The sequence below is a fragment of the Schistocerca serialis genome, chromosome 4, assembly GCF_023864345.2.
Source record: "Schistocerca serialis cubense isolate TAMUIC-IGC-003099 chromosome 4, iqSchSeri2.2, whole genome shotgun sequence".
In the NCBI taxonomy this organism is placed as follows: Eukaryota; Metazoa; Arthropoda; class Insecta; order Orthoptera; family Acrididae; genus Schistocerca; species Schistocerca serialis.
In genome coordinates this window covers 664164008-664184571 of record NC_064641.1, presented here as the reverse complement: position 1 = coordinate 664184571, position 20564 = coordinate 664164008, and the positions used below count along the sequence as shown (strand labels likewise).

At 40.3% G+C, this 20564-nt stretch overlaps 1 protein-coding gene across 1 annotated transcript in view; it reads right to left on the bottom strand.

Annotated features, from left to right (window-relative positions):
* LOC126473136 (integrin alpha-PS2-like) overlaps positions 1-20564 on the bottom strand; it is a 775755-nt gene that overhangs the window by 3341 nt on the left and 751850 nt on the right. Inside the window, exons 17-20 of the mRNA XM_050099995.1 lie at positions 15215-15390; positions 14954-15045; positions 4025-5512; positions 3646-3876 (exon numbers count right to left, since the gene is read on the bottom strand). Of these exons, the coding sequence (XP_049955952.1) occupies positions 3646-3876; positions 4025-5512; positions 14954-15045; positions 15215-15390 (1987 nt within the window). The remainder of the gene's footprint in view (positions 1-3645; positions 3877-4024; positions 5513-14953; positions 15046-15214; positions 15391-20564) is intronic.

Sequence of the window (20564 nt, the reverse complement as noted above, 5' to 3'; positions counted from 1 at the left end):
GCATGAAAAACTTCCATGTGTTGTATACCTCTGGAGAAACTGAAGACGTATAATAACACAGTATCTTTTAACAGTGCACCATGCACTCCTTCACAATATCAGTTATGGATTACAGTTGTGGGGCCACTTAACAGGTGATAAAAAGTCTTACTACTCCAGAAGAAAGCAAAGTTGGAACACCAATGGACCACTGGAGACCTATGTTCATAAAGCTATGAGTAATGACAGTACTCAATCTATTTGCTTTCAACAGCCTGAATTATGTAAAAGAAAGCCAGGAAACCATCCCAAATTGTCAATTATCCAAAATGTGTGACACCTTATCAGTATCACCACTGAAAATATTTAATATTTTACCTCTTGAAGTATAACAACTGGCACAGGAAAAGTTTAGAACCTAAATTCATAATAGTCTATAACTGTGACCACTGTATTCCAATGAAGTTTTTGAGTCTGATGTGGAATGCATGTGTGAAACCGCATGAGCATGTAGCTAAATGAGATAGTGTTGATATGTTATGAATAATTTTATATTATTAATTTGCAGTGAGTCCTGTATTCCTACAACTTTCACTATCAAAGTATTTTGATGCCCGATTTTGGCAGCGGCCAGCCTTTCCCTCAAAATTTGATATTTTCGGTTCTTGTATCAAACAACAGTACACAAAGTATATCTGTAGGCATGGCTGCCTTGATAACATCAGTGCAGATACACAACAGGGTCCATGTCTCTTGCAGGACTACAGGACTCACTGCGAGCAAGTAGGTGAACAGGAAATGGACGCTACTAGTGTATGACATGTTGATAATTTGGGTCAGATAGACAGCATGTTTCATGGTTGAGGTGGTTACGTCAACCACTTGGGTTAAGTGGGAGATCTGTGCTCAAGTCCTGGTCTGGAAAAACTTTTTAACTTTCACCAGTAGATTATTTCGATGCCTGACTGTGGCTGGAGTCAGTTTCTCCTTCAAAATTTGATATATAAGGCTGCTATGTCAAACAACTGTGGTGTGAAATGTTCAACAGAACAGACAACACCCACACACACACACACACACACACACACACACACACACACACACACACAGATATGATACACAAACAAACAGAAACATACACTCAAAATTCAAGCTTTCACAACCAACGGTTGCTTCATCAGGAAAGAGGGAAGGAGAGGGAAAGACGAAAGGATGTGGGTTTTAAGGGAGAGGGTAAGGAGTCATTCCAATCCCGGGAGCGGAAAGACTTACCTTAGGGGGAAAAAAGGACAGGTATACACTCGCACGCACACACACACACATATCCATCCCCACATACACAGACACCGGATATGTGTGTGTGCGTGCGAGTGTATACCTGTCCTTTTTTCCCCCTAAGGTAAGTCTTTCCGCTCCCGGGATTGGAATGACTCCTTACCCTCTCCCTTAAAACCCACATCCTTCCCTCTTTCCTGACGAAGCAACCGTTGGTTGCGAAAGCTTGAATTTTGTGTGTATGTTTGTGTGTCTATCGACATGCCAGCACTTTTGTTTGGTAAGTCACATAAATATATATAATAGAGGGAAACATTCCACGTAGGAAATATATATCTAAAAACAAAGATGATGTGACTTACCAAATGAAAGTGCTGGCAGGTCGACAGACACACAAGCAAACACAAACATACACACAAAATTCAAGCTTTCGCAACAAACTGTTGCCTCATCAGGAAAGAGGGAAGGAGAGGGAAAGACGAAAGGATGTGGGTTTTAAGGGAAAGGGTAAGGAGTCATTCCAATCCCGGGAGCGGAAAGACTTACATTAGGGGGAAAAAAGGACGGGTATACACTCGCACACACACACATATCCATCCACACATATACATTCTCAGTGAGAATCAAACCTCAGCTGACAAACTGCCAGTTGGCATGCGCTTGAGCACTTAGCCACAGCATCGTTATGTCAGAGGATGCCCAAAAATCCTTCATACTCTACACGAAAATCTTTAGAGAGCATTTTACCTTCTCCTATGGCCTACTCAAAATATACTATGAATTTGAAAGGCACATCTTCCTGTTTCTACTCAAATAGTCTGAACCAAATAAATGAGTTTCATCTCAAGCCCACTGCTTCTTAGATTTAAATGCACTTTCAAAGAGAAATATTGACCTGGTGGTGCGAGCAATGTAGCACCAATCAGCACTCGACACTGGTTTCTACTTATCTTGGAGAGGGCACTACAAAACTTGTTTTTGTCCATTTTATTTGCATACTAACATGGCGCACTCTTAATGCAATTTTTGGCTCGCATTCAAACAGAAATGGCATAATTTAAGTTCAGTATTTAGTGTGCTGTAGCACATGATCACCAGCTGCTGTTGTTATCAATCCACTACATGTTTGTTTCTTTTATAAGCTGTAAGCTGGTTACTGTGGATAAAGAGGTGGGGCTTGTCTCAGCAACCAGTGTCATCCCCAGCATCCTCTGCTCAGGATCCAAGTTAAAGTGTGCAGTCTGTATGTCTTTGTACTTTCATTTCCAAGCATTGGTGTGATAATGAGTGAAACACTTTTCAGAAGTTAAGGAATACTACAGCTAACCAATTGCCTTACATTTTTGTAATCCATACTGACTGGCGTGGAGAGGGTAATTTTGTTTGAAATACCTCATTATGTCTGAGCTCAAAATATTTTCTAAAATCCTACAGCACACGGATGTTGATGTAATGGAGAGTACTTTTGTGAATAGCTTCTGCTACCTTTCCTGTAAATGATTGTTTTCTGTGCTTCCTTTCAACTACTGGGAACAGTTTTTCATTCCAGAGGCCTACAGCATATTATGGTTCCAATAAGGGCTAATACACCCCAATTTCTATGTAGGACCTGACAGGGATTCATTATTCAATTTTAGTGATTTCAGTTGTTTCTCACAGACACTAATATAAAAAAAAACTAGTTCCAACAGATATCACCAAAATAAACAGGTGTACTGGGCAAACTCCAGGTTGATGAGTCTCAATAAAACCTACAATTGTTGTGCCAGGTTAGTAAAATATTACATTAAAGCTTTGCCTTGTCTGACACTAGATAGTTTTGAACTCTTAGTACTTCACTCACAATGACGTGGCTCTTGTGTGTACAGATAATTTCCCACATGAAATATCTGTGGGTTTTTACAGACTTTGAATGTTATCACTGCATCAGTGTTCAACCTTCACAACATATCATTCAATTTTTGTGGAATCTTGACTCGAGCATTGCTGTGTGGATCTCTCAGTTAATGTGAGTAACAAATGATATGTGTTAGTTTCTTGCGAGAGACTACAGTAGTGATGAGACCCGAATTCTATGTGCATTATTCTTTGTCCCAGTGCAGATTTTTGTAATAAAGATCAAAATATGAAAAAATGGGAAGCTACTACTACATAATAATTTTTGTAACACTTGTACAGGACCCTTGATTCTTGTAACAGCTGGAGAAATGCAAAAAATTAAAATTGAGAATATGATCCACACATGGACAAGATGTAAGGGAAAGAGTATAATGTAAAAAAGAAAAAAAGGTAAATTTTCAGTATAATTGTATTGAGATCTAGATTAAAGTAAACTCTGTATATGTGTTACTAAGGAAAGAAATGTATTTTGAGTGTGTTTGTAATGCATACCTTCCAAAGCAACAGTATTAACAGCAGCAATATAAGAACACCGGCACATGCAGACAAAACTACAACCCACAAAGGCACAATCTCTGGCTTTGTGGGTACGTCTGTTGATATAGCATCAGTAAATACTTCTTCACTTCGAATGATAGGACGATATGGCTTGCCAATGTAGGGCAGCTGAGTAACTTGCATTGCTAACAGTGAAGATACACGAAGTCGTTTGTTTGAAGCCACCTATAGAAGAGGAAAATGTAAAAATGAGAATACAGATTACAGTTTGATAGGTGTAACTTCTATTAAAGGTTAATTAATTGGGGTTTTGCTTACATTTAATTCTCAATAGACATTATTAGAAAAATAGTTACAAAAGAGGATCATTTACCTTCTTAAGTGTTTGTACCCATGCTCGAGAGCGTATCTGTATGTTCACTTCCTGATCTTTGGTAAATTTCTTGATTACACACTTTAGTCGTACACAGTTTGTGGAATTACACTGAAGCAGCTGATCGAAGTCAGTATCTGCTTGCAGGTCCCTTTTATGCCTACCATAAGGCACTGCTCTATCTTGCTGATAAGGAGTTCGATTTGCAGTGATGGTTTCCTTCTGAGAGCTGTATGTTTCTGTATATTCAGATCCGTCATCATAATAATCATCCTCATCATCATCATCTTCTTCTTCTTCTTCTTCTTCAGCTTTCTCTTCATCATAATCTTGCTCTCCATCAGCTGTACTCTTGTGTTGTTCTTCCCAGTGAATGGTAGCTCCTGGATGCTTACTACTCCACTGGCGAGAAATATACTGTTTCACACCACTCCCATTATCTCCATTGCTAGTTGCACTGTATTCTATGCTGCTTTGAGTCATACCTCCTCTCACTTCTGGAGATGGATAATAATATGAGCTGCCTCCTTGTATCTCACGTTGTGAGCCACTCAAATCATTCAAATTGGTACGTTTTCCCTGCTGAAGAACTGTGTTTGAGCCGCTGTTAGCCCAATAGTGCCTCAGCTGACCATCAGAGGCTGTGGAACCATGAAGCAAAGTTCCCTCAAAATTATCAGGTGATGGAGTGGGCTTTCCTCCTGCAAGTTGCCATGCAGGGATAAACCGGATTCCACTCTCAGATTCATGTGCTCCTTCATCAATATGACTGTCACTCGCAAGAGCAGATCCATTGTTAAGGGAATGATATGAAGAGGATGACGTGAATTTGTGAAATGTGCTAGAAGAGTTATTTGCTCCATCCGAAAAATCGTAAGTATCATCGCCATCATCATGATCATCACTTGACCACTGTGCAGAGGAGGACCCAGTATCATCAGAAGTAGTGAAACTATAATTTTTATAGTGATGTACTGGTTTGTCATTCTCTCTCCAAGTGACTGAGTAGTTGTGAGAAGTATGTATCTTCTTTTTATGTTTCCCTATTTTGTCACCCAGTCCATAATGAGATGTTTTATTGTAACTTTCATGGTGACCAGCACTACCTTCCTGCAGTGTTTCACTGTGTGGTACAAGACCACCCCAACTCTTCGAATAAACAGCTCCAGATTCAGCAGTACTAACATTTTTAGTATCACTTGTGTGTTGATTATGTTTCTCACTGCCCATGAAATCACTTTTTCTGGGTTCTAAAATATCACCAGTCTTCTGTATATGCTTCTCTTCTAGGCTTCCACTACTTCCTTGTATATGAGTTCTGCTTTGATGTGAACCATTACTGAAAGTCTCATAATGAGTACTGGTGCTCGATGTTTTGTGATATTTCTCTGTGTTCTTTTTTCCTGAAGCTGAGCTGCCTTCCACTTCCACCATTCCATATTGTGAATGATGAGAAGCTGCTGCTATACCTTTTTTCTTCTGCTCAATCTGCAATCAGAAATGGAAACATAAAGCATACATTTAGAATTTCAGTACTTAAAATTAATTTGAACTTATTCCCAAAGTGAAATCTTCTGCAACAGCGAGTAAAAGCCAAAGTGTAGCAGGAATTATACTGGATGGCATCTACATTGATAAAAGCCAATATGTAAGTGTATACATGTATATGTGTGCATGTTCTAGCATAGCTCTAGAATTCCTAGAATAAATTCAGCCAAACTTGGTACACACAACTTAGTGTCAGTCGCAAAAATATCACAAAGATAAAATTAGAGAGATCAGAGCCCACACAGAGGCTTACCAGATATTGTTCTTCCCACAAACCAGTCGCACCTGTAACAGGGAAAAGGGGAACAGACACTGGTACTCAAAACACACTCTGCCACACACCATGAGGTGGCTTGCAGAGTACAAACATAGATAAACTGGGAGAGAAGTACTGTGGATGTAAGATGTCCTGGTATAGTGTAGTTGGCAAAAGAAGACTGCTGATAACTGGCAGCACTCTTGCCAGTTTTCAACTGCGAAATGCAAGTGGCAGCAGTTGAAAACAATAACTGTCTACAACACTGAGGTGTTGCCATAGAGATGCACACAAAATTGCGTAACGTGATTTCTTGATGTAGCATTTGGCGCAGCCAAGCTAAGCTCACATCAACTGTCAGGGATCTTCTTTTGCCAATTCTACTACAGCACCCGTATTAGTGGGGACACAGTAGGGAAGTGATGAAACTGAAGCATAACTCTGGGATGCCTGGGGAAATTTCAACCAAACTTTACACATATATGACTTTCTTTTTGGAAAAATATATTGTTGAATACAACACCACAAGCAGCTGAATACTCATTCCATCATCATCATATGTATTTGTACACAATAAAAACACCAGAAAATGTTACCATTCTTGTACTTAACAGAAAGTTGTAATGTAAAAAATGTAATACAAGAATGAAATGAGAACACATAACTACCATGTATGTTATAGTTTTCAAAAAGTAAAAGTGTGAATGTAAAACCAAAGTTATGGTACAAAATCAATCTAACAGAAGCAGATCAATAATGTGACAAACAGACAATTAGATAAATAAGCTACTGGCGTAGTCAGAAAGTTAATTTTTGTATTTTTAATATTCATATTCCTAGTGTACATTGAGCAAAACTTCAGAAAATAAAACACTTATTTCCTTGGTATCAGGACAGATCTGGAATTGTGTTGATAAATAATGTTCAAAAAATCCTCCCCAACAGAAAAAATATATACACTATGTGATAAAAAGTATCTGGACACCCCCAAAAAATATGTTTTTCATATTACGTGCAATGTGCCACCTAGTGCCAGATACTCCATATCAGCAACCTCCGTAGTCATTAGACATTGTGAGAGAGCAGAATGGGGCACGCCACGGAACTCACGGACTTCAAACGTGGTCAGATGATTGATTGTCACTTGTGTCATAAATCTGTATGTCCACACTCCTAAACATCCCTACGTCCACTGTATCCAATGTGATAGTGAAGTGGAAACATGAAGGGACATGTGCAGCACAAAAGTGTACAGACTGACCTTGTCTGTTCGCTGACAGAGAATGCCGACAGTTGAAAACGGTCGTAATGTGCAATAGGCGGACATCTATCCAGACCAACACAGGAATTCCAAACTTAAGATCCACTGCAAGTACTATGACAGTTAGGTGGGAGGTGAGAAAACTTGGATTTCATGGTCGAGCGGCTGCTCAAAAGCCACACATCACGCTGGTAAATGCCAAACAATGCCTCGCTTGATGTAAGGGGTGTCAACATTGGACGAATGAACAGTGGAAAAATGTTGTGTGGAGTGACGAATCACGGTATACAATGTGGCGATCCGATGGCAGGACGTGGGTATAGCAAATGCCCGGTGAACGTCATCTGCCAGTGTGTGTAGTGCCAACAGTAAAATTTGGAGGTGGTGGTGTTATGGTGTGGTCATGTTTTTCATGGAGGGGGCTTGCACCCCTTGTTGTTTTGCCTGGCAATATCACAGCACATGCCTACATTCTTATTTTAACCCCAGCACCACTGGGAGGGAGGGGGGGGGGGGGGAGACCAAAAATTTCCCGCAGTATTTGTTTTATTAGTGTAATATATCTGTTTGTTGGAGTGAAAAAGCAAGAATTTAGGTAGTTCTAGAAAAATATCTAGAGTATGTACTATCATGGTTTTATAAATTTTATGAATTATTTAAATCTGCCTATTATATTTAAGTTCAGGCAGTTTTTGCTTAAAACTATAGAAGAAATCTACACCTTCCTTGATATTCTGATACTGATGGGCACAAATAATGACACTAGACTGCCTCTTGAGGACTTATGAGGGAAAGTACTGGGAAAGAATATCTACATAGCTACAATGAGTTGTATTCGATGAGGAGAACTTCTGTCCCTGACTCGATTTGATGATAAAGAAACAAGAACTGAAAGACGAAAGCAGGATAAGTTTTGCCCCTTTTGTGAAGTTTTTGACAAAATTGATGAAATGTTTGTGAAATACTACATCCAAGTGCAGATCTAACGATTGATGAAATGCTCTCCCTATTTCGAGGAATATGTCCCTTTAAGGTCTTTATGAAAGACAAGCCTGGGAAGTATGGCATATTGATTAGAATGTTATCAGATGCACACACCCAGTACATTCTAAAAATGGAGGTATATGCAGGAAAGGATGAACGACCTGGAATGGAGTGCAAAGGCAGTTGTTAGATGCCTAATGAACCTGCTGGCAGAAAGTGGAAGAAATATAACAATAGATTGTTGTTATACATCCACAGACCTAGCTGAGGAGCTTTACAATGATGACAAGTTAACTTTGGTGGAAACATTGAAGAGTAACAGAAAACACATACCAGAACAGCTAAAGAAGATGCAGGGATGAGAGCTATTTTCCTCTAAGTTGTTATTCACAGATCTGAAAACAGCAATGCACCAGTTACCTTGGTTTCATACATCTCCAAACTGAAGCTGGTTTCATACATCTCCAGACTGAAGCCTACTAAGAACCCAAACTGGAATAAGAAGAAGCATAATGTAAGAAAGCTGTATCTGCCATAATTAGGTCAACATCTTGTTAGGCCAGCTGTGGAAGAGAGAGCAAAGAATACCATGGGTTTAGAAAAGCCTATCATCTCTGCAAAGGAAAGTGTTCTAGGGAAAATGCCACCAAGCATCACTACAACTGCTCAGTCTGTTGAATTTTCTTCAAGAGGAAGATGTTACATCTGTTTGAAGAGTAAAAACTCTAAAAAGGAAAGACAATATGACAAAAGTGTCTATAGTTTGTTGCAGGCATTCCAAGTATCTGTGTTCCATTCATTCTGCAAAAAGTATCATATGCAAGGGTTGTGAAATTGAAAGTGAAAGTGAGTAGGAAGGAAAAATTCAATTGTAATTTCTGACTTTGATTTTTTGTTTTCTTATTTGTGGTTTGCTATTGTATGTTCTTTTATGATTTCTTAATGCAAGTCTGATGTAAATGAAAGTGTTAGTCTCATGATAAAAATATGATAATATTTCTCATATTCATTACTTTATTTATTCTGTTTGTATATGTTTGTATATGTGTTGCAACCTAGTAAAGAAATTCCTAGTTCATTAAATAATAAAATCAAACCAACCAAACAAACAAACAAAATGTTAAAAAGTGAAAAGATTGTGAGACAAATTTTTGCCCCCACCCCCTAGACATCCATGAGACAGATCCAAGCTTTGTGGTGCTAGGGTTAAGCACCTTCTTGCTTCCTACTGTTGAAGAGCAATTCGGGGATGGTGATTGCATCTTTCAACAAGATCGAGCACCTGTTCATAATGCACGGCCTGTGACAGAGGGGTCACAAGACAATAACATTTGTATAATGGACTGGCCTGCACAGAGTCCTGACCTGAATCCTATAGAACACCTTTGGGATGTTCTGGAGTGCCAACTTCATGCCAGGCCTCACCGACTGACATCGATACCTCTCCTCAGTGCAGCACTCCATGAAGAATGGGCTGCCATTCCCCAAGAAACCTTCCAGCACCTGATTGAACGTGGGCCTGCTAGAGTGAAAGATGTCATCAGGGCTAAGGGTGGGTCAACAACACCTTATTGGATTCCAGCATTACTGATGGAGGGTGCCACGAACTTGTAAGTCATTTTCAGCCAGGTGTCTGGACACTTTTGATCACATGGTATAAATCCCTGTGAGGGCAAAAGGAGACAAGAAACGTCCCAAAACTTGAAATGTGTGTGTCCAATGAAAAGCAAGCATGGTATATGTGTCCATAAAACCACAGTCAAGGCCATTGTAGGGGAAAAACCCTGGTTAATATAGGTGCAAGCCAGGATTAAAGAAATGTAAAGTAAATGACAGCCAAATAGATCATATAAGAGGTCTGTTCAAAAAATTCCGGAACTTTGTCCACAAAATTTTTCTACGCTTACCTTTTGCTTATTGTGCATGGTCTCCTTTGAAATACTCTTCTCCACAATTGATACACTGCTCCCAAAACAGTTTACACTTCCAGAAGCAGTCTTGGTAGTAAAGCACTTCTGCAAATTTTCTTTTATCTCATTTATCATTGCAAATCTTCATCCTTTCAACAGGGTTTCAACTTCCGAAATAGAAAAAATTACTAGGGACCAGGTCTGGAGAGTATGGAGGATGAGGCAGCACATTCATTTCGTTTTTTGTGCAACAGTCATCCACCAACATGGATGAATGTGTGGGTGTGTTATTGTGATGAAAGAGGCGTGTACTGTCTCACCACATTTCAGGCTGTTTCCTTCTCACATTTTCTTGCAGGCATTGGAACACATTGCGATAGTATCATCAATTAACAGCTTGTGCCTGTAGCATGAATTCATGATGAACTAATCCTTCAAAGTCAAATAAAACTATCAGCATGCCTCTGATATTTGACCTGACGTAATGATCCTTTTGTGGTCATGGAAAGCTTTCCTGATCCATTGTGAAGATTGAACCTTGGTCTCAACATCATAACCATAGACCCATGTCTCATCACCAGTTATGATTCTCTTAAGGAATATCTCACTCTCATTTGTGTGATTCAAAAGCTCTTCACAGATTGTGAAGTGAGGGACTTTCTGATCTTGACTCATGAGCCATGGGATGAACTTGACAGCAACTTGATGCATTCCAAGATTCTGTGTCATGATTTCATGACATGATCCAACTGAAATGCTACATTATTCTGCATCTCTCATGCAGTCAGTCTTCGATTGGCATGCACAATTTCGTTGATGTTCCTGACTTGAGCATCGTCAGTAGGCGTCAAATGGTGTCCTGAATGAGGGCCATCTTTAACTCCCGTCTAGCACTTTTTAAACTGCATGAACCACTTGTAACACCAAGTTTGGCTTAAGCACTTATCACCATAGGCTTCCTGCATCATTTGGTTTGTCCCTGTTCTTGAGTTTCACACAAAATTTAATGTAATTCTGCCATCTTGAAATTCGCAAGCTGTGTGACACAATGTTCTACTCAATACAGCACTGAACAATAGCTAACAGACATACAGCAATGAAACTTCTGGCACTTACACATTAAACACAGTCGTGTGCAAGGATGCCAACCACATTTTGCTCCAACACATCATTTGTGTGAAATTATGAATTTTCTGGAATTTTTTTATCAGACCTCGTATATTGTATGAGACTAATTAGTATCAATAAAGTGCAGTCTGACAAAGTCTGCAACCCTTAACATAATAAAATATGTTGCAGCTGCTTGCCTCCCAGATGTCATCAACAATGGTGGAGTGATTAAAAGCACAACTTTCAGACTTTCAAAGACATTTTGCCCCTGGGAGCAGGTTGAGAGTTTGAAATGGGTGACATGTAAAAACGATAAAAAATGGCCAATATTACCATAAGATTCACTGGTTTTAGCATTGTTAGGTTGAATGATTGATGACAGTTTTAGACATGTTTGTTTTTGTTCCTTATGTGCTTTCTTCTTGGGGGGCGGGGGGGGGGGGGGGGGGCAGGATTGGAGAAATGATGAAAGGGGTAACATAAAAATAATCGGATATGCAAGAAATTAGTGTCAAATCAACAGCACTCAGAGTGGCTAGGCTGAATGGTGAATCCTGATGACAACTGATCCATAAGGGTGAGTGTGGGCTTTGGAAGGATGTGACACAAAGTGTAAGTGTTGAAAGAATGGAGTAAAACCAACAAAAATAATGTACAGATACTGTTTACTACCTGGAAAAACAATGGGGTTGAGACGTGCCTAGCAACCCCAAACCTGAGATGGGAAGCTGATGACATGAGAAACAATAAAAAAAATGTCTGATATTATTGTCATATCGAAAGACTTTTGGGGTTGCTGACTAATGGGTTGCAATCAGTAAGATATTTCACCATCTATTGGTGGGGTAAGGGTGAGAATTAAGTGACATAAAAACATTAGGTTGGTGCATAAGTTCATAGAGTTTTTTTTTCCATGTTGGTATCCTGGTTGATATGGATTTATTTATTGGTTGTCATTTTTTATTTGTAGTTTTTGAGTTTACATATTGTCATTTTGTCATTAATAGATAGTGATTGGAGCTCTGGGCACTAGAAAATGAAGTGTCAAGTGGAGAAATCAGAACATTTCTGACATATTCTTCAGTTTGAGTTCAGTAGAGGGGTGACAACAGTGGAGGCAGCCAGAAAACTTTTGACTATGTATGAGGATAATGCCATTGGACAGACCACTGCAAAAAAAATGGTTTTCTCATTTCAAGGAGGAATGTTTTGACATTAGTGAGTCTCTGCATTCAGGAAACCCTTCAGGGTTTGAAGAAGATCATTTAAATTCATTACTCCCCAATGGTTCACATCATTGTTCTTGAGAACTGTCAAATGTTATGGAACTTTGACTATTCCACTATCATGTGACATTTGCATGCAAAGGGAAGGTTAAAACATCGGGTGTCATCATCAATTGACTAAGGAACAACACCAGCCATTCCTATCCTGTATCATTACTGGAGACAAGAAATGGTGTCTTTATGCTAATACAAGGAAAAGAAAAGAATGGTTGAACCCAAACAAAGCAGTGACTTCCTGTACAAAGACATGTTACATCCACAAAAGATAATGTTATGCACCTGGTGGAACAGTGGTTACTACAACTTGCTTCCCCGAGGTGTAACCATCACTGCTGACAGTTATTGTCAACAACTGAGCCATCTTGCAGACACAATCCAAGAACAACAACCAGGAAGACTATGTGGAGTGATGCTACTCCACAATAACACCTGCCCTGTATTCTGCTAGAGTGATAAAAAACCACTAAACAGGAGTTGGGTTGGGAAGTCATTCCACACCCATCTTATCCACCTCATCTCATACCCTCAGATTTTCAGACTTTTCTGCTCTCTATCAAACAAACTTGAAGGAACTTCCTTTCTGGATGAAAATGCACTCCGAACATGGATCAATGAGCTGGTCACCTAAAAGCCACATGATTTCTACAATCCTGGGATGAAAAAGTTACCCCAGCTTTAGCAGACGATTGTAAATAGGGGAAGAGAATATATTATTGATCACATAAGTCTCTGATATTTGTATCTGTTGTGTAAAGTAAACTTACAGAAAAACACTACGAACTTATGGACCAACCCAATAACTAAATAGGCAGCTTCTGGATAACCAGTGATGTACACAAGAATAGAGACCAGAAAATTCTTCACAATTATTATCATGAGCAACCATTTGATACCCATTGCTGGATAAGCCCTTCTCTAGCCATCTCTATAACGTTGGCAACACTGTCCCCATGAAATTATTGCAAACTGTCATCTTAAATAAGTAAATAAAGAGTTAGAAACTCTCCCCTACAAGGTGTTTTTATGTTATATCTTTTAAGGTCTGGGACTCCCCTCTGGCACTGTTTCAACTCTCTGTACTTTCCAGGCAGATCCTTTCATCCATAGGCTGCACTCTTTTCAGTGCCATACTCCCAAGTTTTCATATCTGCCCCCACTCCGGTCGAAGGCGACATTTCTGCATTGTCAACTGATAACCCTGGCAGCCTGCAGTTTCTGTGTTAAGTGTTGTCACTATCCTCATTCACATAGTGATACTCCAGTTCTGGTCCTTTTTGCTGCACCCCGTCTGTCTGCTGTTGGGGTGGCAGATCCTTTGAGTGTCAAACCAGTCCTCCGACCACAGCAACAGCACAAGACTGCATACTTTCTCTTGCTTTTTCCACTTACCAACCAACAGAGGGGACATGGACATTTGGTCTCCAAATTAACATTGGGTGTGGTCCTCCTTTCTACAGACATCCCTCTGCAGGCTCCAGGTCTGGGTTCTGCTGATGACTCTCTGCATGAGTGAGCTCTCTGGGCCAGTTACTGAATGCTGTTGTATCTCATCACTCACAGACTCATGAGGGCACCACTGAGACCTCTGATTGCAAAAGCCAGCTGCTGACCACCACTCTGTGGCATCACTGGCATTATTACCAGGTTTTGCTGTGGCTTGGCCTCTCCACCAGGGTGTTGTGTAACCTTTGGTGTAGAACATCATTGCGTTTTCTTGCCATACCTTTTCCTTCCCACGTCACAGTCACTTATGGCATACACATCTTCTGTTGGACACAAACGCCTTTCTCTGACTTTTACTAGTCTCTTGCAATTCCACTTCATTCAGAAAGAAGATTCAGCAAGCTGCAGCCTGTCGGCCTGTGGTCCACATGAATTTGCTCCATACAACAAGGGTCCTTCGCTGCATTACAACTTGGTCATCTTCAGGGTTGTCTCTCCTCCCTCAGGTCAGCCATGGCACAAAATACTTGGGCAATCAGACTCCCCAGTTCCATGATTACTCTCTCTTGGAAGTCTACACAGAAAAAGTCCTTCCTGTAGAACTGCCTTAGCATCACCAGTGCGTGGTTCTCCACGGTGTAGTCACTACATTCCTTCTCTTTCCAGATTCGCCCAGGGCAGTTCCCATGCTAACTCCAGATTCTGCAGCCAAATTGGGCCATCCACACCAATATCTAGATGCTTCTTCATGCCCTCAGGTCAGGGTCCTAGGGACTGGGACTTAAACTACATGGACACCGACACCCACGGATAATCTCTGTATGACATCAAGATGGCTCCACCATCTTTTTCCCTGATGGGGGAGTGCGGTGGAGAAGAGACGATGTATCCCTCACCTGAGACCATGTCTACCCACATCACAGACATGGCTGACAAGTCAGCTGCACTTCAGCTTCACAGGGGAAACTCCTGTGGCAGACCCTGATGTCAACAGTACTACAGGTACAACATATAAATGACAAAAAGCTGGGTTGTGTTCAGAACACATAAGGCTATTTTCAAGAATTACTTGAGAGGATTCTGTCTCATCAACAGTAAAGAGATAGGCCTCTTCAAAAGAAAGTTACTGACCTTTAGCTGCAGTGAATTTACCTCCTCCAACTTCTCACAGACGACAGGGCCTGTAACTTCAGGCTGTTCCAGGATGTAGAAAAAAGGGTCACCTGAGGGCAATCGTGATATTACATGTTAATATAGTGATTGGAATTACATTTAGGTAATACTAAGGTAATTGTATCTGAAAAATAAATGAAAAATGAAAATAAAGAGCAACAAACAGATGTAGGAGAAGTATATCAATAGATTTTCTGTTTAACTCAACATGCAACTAACCTGCCAGTGTGTACATGGGCCACAGAATGTACAGGTCAGCCTCTACAATGTCAGCTGGTCCATTGTTGATTACAGTATAAGTGTGTGTTAGCTGAGGTCCAATTTCTGATTCTCGTGTTACATTAACAACATTGTATCCTGTAGTATTGTAATACAACTCTTGTGGACTAGACACCCTAAAAACAAAAACAAATTGGCAATAAAGACTACAATAAAAATGTTTGGTTTGAGTTCAGCCACAAAAATAAAGAGGTTTGATACAAGTGTTTAGGTGAATGTTAAAAAAAGAAATATCCTGAAATTTTATTCACAAACAAAGACTATATATTACTACCAAACTGTAAATGATAACAATGATAAAGCAAACTATTACTTACAGTAGCTTCTTAACTTTTTATCTCTTGAACCAGTTAACTGTTTCTGAAAACCATTAAGTAGGTGATGATTTCGATAATAAATGTCAAATAGTAGCAAAATATTAAGACCTAACTGATTTATCAGCTTGCCAATGCTTTCCTATCAGTCATAAAAAATGTATAACAGCCATAAGAAGTTGATGACATTCAATGTGGATTTATTTTTTCTTTTCTTTTCTTCTTTCAGAATTAGGAGCTCATGTGAATTTTTCTGACTATACTTTAAGGAATTAAATTGAGATGGGAGATTTACATGAATATCATGTCACATATGACATATGTTATTTCATTCCACCCACTTTTTAATTCAGAAATATTTTGTATTCCACAGATACCAAGAATTCTTCTTCAGAGACATGCTGTAGCTTCATGTCAGGAATTTGCAGTATATTTTGCATTTTGAATTAATTGTAATTCAGCAACCATACTCCAATGCATTTGGAAAGTCTATAAATGAACATAATAAAGTCAGCAGAAATTCTGGTACCTTGAGGGAGGGGTGGGGGAGGATGTGGGTTTTTGTGTTGCCCTGGAAGGGTCCTATTTATATGAGGAATGGTTACTAAGATCTGTGATTAATATTCTTCTAATTGTGCACAGATAGACAATGTGTTATCCATGTATCTGCAAGAATCTTGCTAGAGACTTTAGAATCATAATCTTCACTCTGAATCCCAGAGAAGACATAGAGTCTTCAAGAAAATAATTCAGAAATTGATTTCTGTATTGTCAGAAAAAAAGGTTGGTACATCTGGAAAGATGATGTCGATTTTGATCTGATGAAGCATATACCATCTGGAGGACGGTAGATGTACTGATAATGCTATCAACAACGTCCGCCAACAGATAGGATAGTGGAATAGCTACTAGAGCACCATCTGTGTGTCTACCGATTAATAGGGAAAGATCACAACCAGAGGGCTCAGCCCGATGCAAACGTATGAAGTAAGCAGGCAACCATGTTATGGAGGTGTACTCGTGCTTCTTACAGCCAATAGAGCTAGCCTGAAAGGGGTCAAACTGTGGCATTCCGAGTGGTGGTGGTGTAGTCATTTTGAAGAACAACACAAGCTGGAGCTGCTGCAGCAGTTTTGCAACAATACTGGTGTCAATGGTCACATGAAAATTCTCACACCCAAAGATAAGGTGCAGAATGTCCACGCAGTGCAGATGCCCAACAGGACTGTTATATTGTAAGGGCAGCAGTGGCAAATCATACAGCTACCACAGCACAGACAAGAGGGCTTGTGAGCCCAGATGTGTCAACATGAACTGTTGTGAACTGGTTATTAGCAGTGGAGCTACAGGCATGCACAGCTCTAGTCTGTCTTCCACTCACATCACAGCATTGACATGCACGGCATGATTGGTCCAAATAGCATGCCGTGGTTTACAGTGAAGAAAGCAGATTCTGCCTGCATGCAACTGATGGTCGTTCATGTGTGTGATGTAGACCTGGTGACTGCTGTCTCGTTACGTGTATTTGTCCAAAATACACTGGCTCCACCACAGGCTTTATAGTCTCAGGTTCCAAGAAAGTACAACTCTCGTTCATCTTTGGTGTTTCTGGAGGGGACACTAACCAGTACTCGGTATGTGCAGAAAGATGTTAGCCCATTCTTTTGCCATTCTTGCAACAGGAAGGTGATGTATTGTTCCAACAGGATAAAGATCACTTAACACACTGCCTGTGAAATTCAACATGCCCTCAAGACATGCAACAATTTCTCTGGCCAACATGATCTCCAGACTTGTCTCCAATCAAGCAGAATTACATGAACAGGTTTAGCAAGCATGGCATAATGTATCCCACGACAGTATTTACCATCTGTATGATCAACTGGATGCCAAAATCAGTGATGGCATTACCACCTGTGAGGATTACACCATGTACTAATATGGGTGTTTCAGTATGGGTGATACCTGGTACCTCTGACCGCTTAAGCTATTGATCTGTAAATATTGTCATTTCATGTACTCCACATCAACTTTTGCAACAACAAATTTTTAGTTATTCAAAAACCTTTAAAAGGGCATACTAATTTTTTTCCGACAGTGTATACATAATACTTTTAGGACATGAATGTCCTAGGAACTGTAACAATTCCATGATCTTTGAAATTGTCCATAAGATGTGTGTTGTGTAGTTTAAACATTGCTCCTATTGTTTATTTTCATGAGCAAATACTTAACTGGCTGTATACACTATGTGATCAAAAGCATCCGAACATCTGGCTGAAAATGATTTGCAAGTTCGTGGCGCCCTCCATAGGTAATGCTGGATTCAACATGGTGTCAGCCCATCCTTAGTCTTGATGACAGCTTCCACTCTCCCAGGCATATGTTCAATCAGGTGCTGGAAGGTTTCTTGGGGAATGGCAGCCCATTCTTCATGGAGTGCTGCACTGACGAGAGGTATCGATGTCAGTCAGTGAGGCCTGGCATGAAGTCGGCATTTTGAAACATCCCTAAGGCATTCTATAGGATTCAGGTCAGGATTCTGTGCAGGCCAGTCCATTACAAGGCTGTTATTGTCATGTAACCACTCTGCCACAGACCGTGCATTGTAAACAGATTCTTTTCACTTTTTAACATTTGTTTGTTGGGTTTGATTTGATTATTTAATGAACTAGGAATTTCTTTACTATGTTGCAACACAGTTTCCACAGTTATCAGGAACATTATAACATACACAAATACAATAAATAAAGGTGCAAGCCCCCTCCATGAAAAACACGACCACACCATAACACCACCACCTCCGAATTTTACTGTTGGCACTATACACACTAGCAGGTGACGTTCACCAGCATTTTCCATAGCCACACCCTGCCAGTGGATCACCACATTGTGTATAGTGATTCGTCACTCCACACAACATTTTCCCAGTGTTCAGTGTTGTGTCTAGACAAGACAGCCTAGACACAATGAGAGGAAGCCGAAAGGCACGCGCTAAGCTAAAGCAGGATGGCGTGAGATCTGAAACAGGATACGTAATGAATGCTATAAAGAAAAGTACGTAGCTTCTGGAATACTTAACTTTAATCCATCCTTTTGGTACATCTGGAGATTGTGGCGATACAAGTGAGACTCTTTAGATACATGCAATGTTACTAATGGCGCCTTGCTAGGTCGTAGCCATTGACTTAGCTGAAGGCTATTCTAACTATCGGCTCGGCAAAGGAGCGAGGCTTCGTGAGTATAGTCACTAGCTACGTCGTCCGTACAACTGGGGCGAGTGCTAGTCCGTATCTCGAGACCTGCCTTGTGGTGGCGCTCGGTCTGCAATCACACAGTGGCGACACGCGGGTCCGACATGTACTAATGGACCGCGGCCGATTTAAAACTACCACCTAGCAAGTGTGGTGTCTGGCGGTGACACCACATTCAGTTATCCAATGTTTACACTCCTTACATCGGGCAAGGCATTGTTTGGCATTTACTGGCGTGATGTGTGGCTTATGAGCAGCTGCTTGACCATGAAATCCAAGTTTTCTCACCTCCCACCTAACTGTCATAGTACTTGCAGTCGATCCCAATCCAGTTTGGAATTCCTGTGTGATGGTCTTGATAGATGTCTGCCTATCACATATTACAACCATCTTCAACTGTCGGCAGTCTCTGGCAGTCAACAGATGATGTCGGCCTGTACGCTTTTGTACTGTACTTATCCCTTCACATATCCACTTCACTATCATATCAGAAACAGTGGATCTAGGGATGTTTAGAAGTGTGGAAATCTGAGTTACAGATGTATGACACAAGTGACAACCAACCACCTGACCACTTTCGAAGTCTGTGAGTCCCACAGAGCACCCCATTCTGCTCTCTCGCGATGTCTAATGACTACTGAGGTTGCTGACATGGAGTACCTGGCAGTAGCTGGCAGCGCAGTGCACCTAATATGAAAAATGTATGTTTTTTGGGGTGCCCAGATACTTTTGATTACATAGTGTGTGTTTCCATAAGGAAACCGGATCTGAAAGTATGCAAAATATACAAATTTTGTTTGTAGATTCACAATATTACTAAGTGAAACACACCTCAAACTAAGTTTTTCCATTTGCCTCAATGTAGTCAATTCCTGTCAAGAGCTTACCTGATGTGCTCAGTACCATTTGGGTCATATGACTGCATGGCTTAGTTAAGTAACTTCATTTCTATACACCATTGATAAAAATAGTTCTGGAGGGATCAAATGGTGCACTGTCTTAATGGTTTTATTGATTATCTGTAGGTCATAGCAGATGAACAAATGGATGTATGATTTAATTGTCAATCCCTGTTTCACAAGTGTAAATGGATGTAGAGGATTATTGCTAATATACTGGGCACACATTTTGGAGGAATACGGGTTAAACACTATTTTAGCATCCTGATTTTGTGTTCTACAGTTTTCCTAAATTAGTTGAGGCAAATGCAGCAATGTGTCCTTCAAGAGGGCCACAATTGTTTCCACCTCCCACTCACATATATCTGACCTTTAAGTCAACTGGACGTTGAAAACATATCTTTCTCATTTACCTTTTGTGTAAGTCACATGTGAAACATGAAGCATGAAAGTGGATGTAAGTGTTTGGAGGCTCCATTTCATTACACTTAACATTACCCATTGGTTTGTATTGTTGCCTGCCAAACTAACAAGGGAGTTCTTTTGCTTCTTGTGGCTGACCAGAACACTTAGACCAACATACGCCACAATTCATTTTTTCAGAAACTGAGGGCAGGTAGAGTTCAATACAAGAATAAGTGAAACAATTGCCCACTGCCTTGCTGAAATCCTGTCCTGACATTTGCCTGAAAAGGCTGAGGGGAAGCCTTAGAAACCTAAATCAGGATGTTCTGGTTCAGGTTTGAATACAGCTTCTCTTAAATATGGACCAAATGTCTAAACCACGGTGTCACTCTGCTTGATATCAGTTCAGGTGACATTT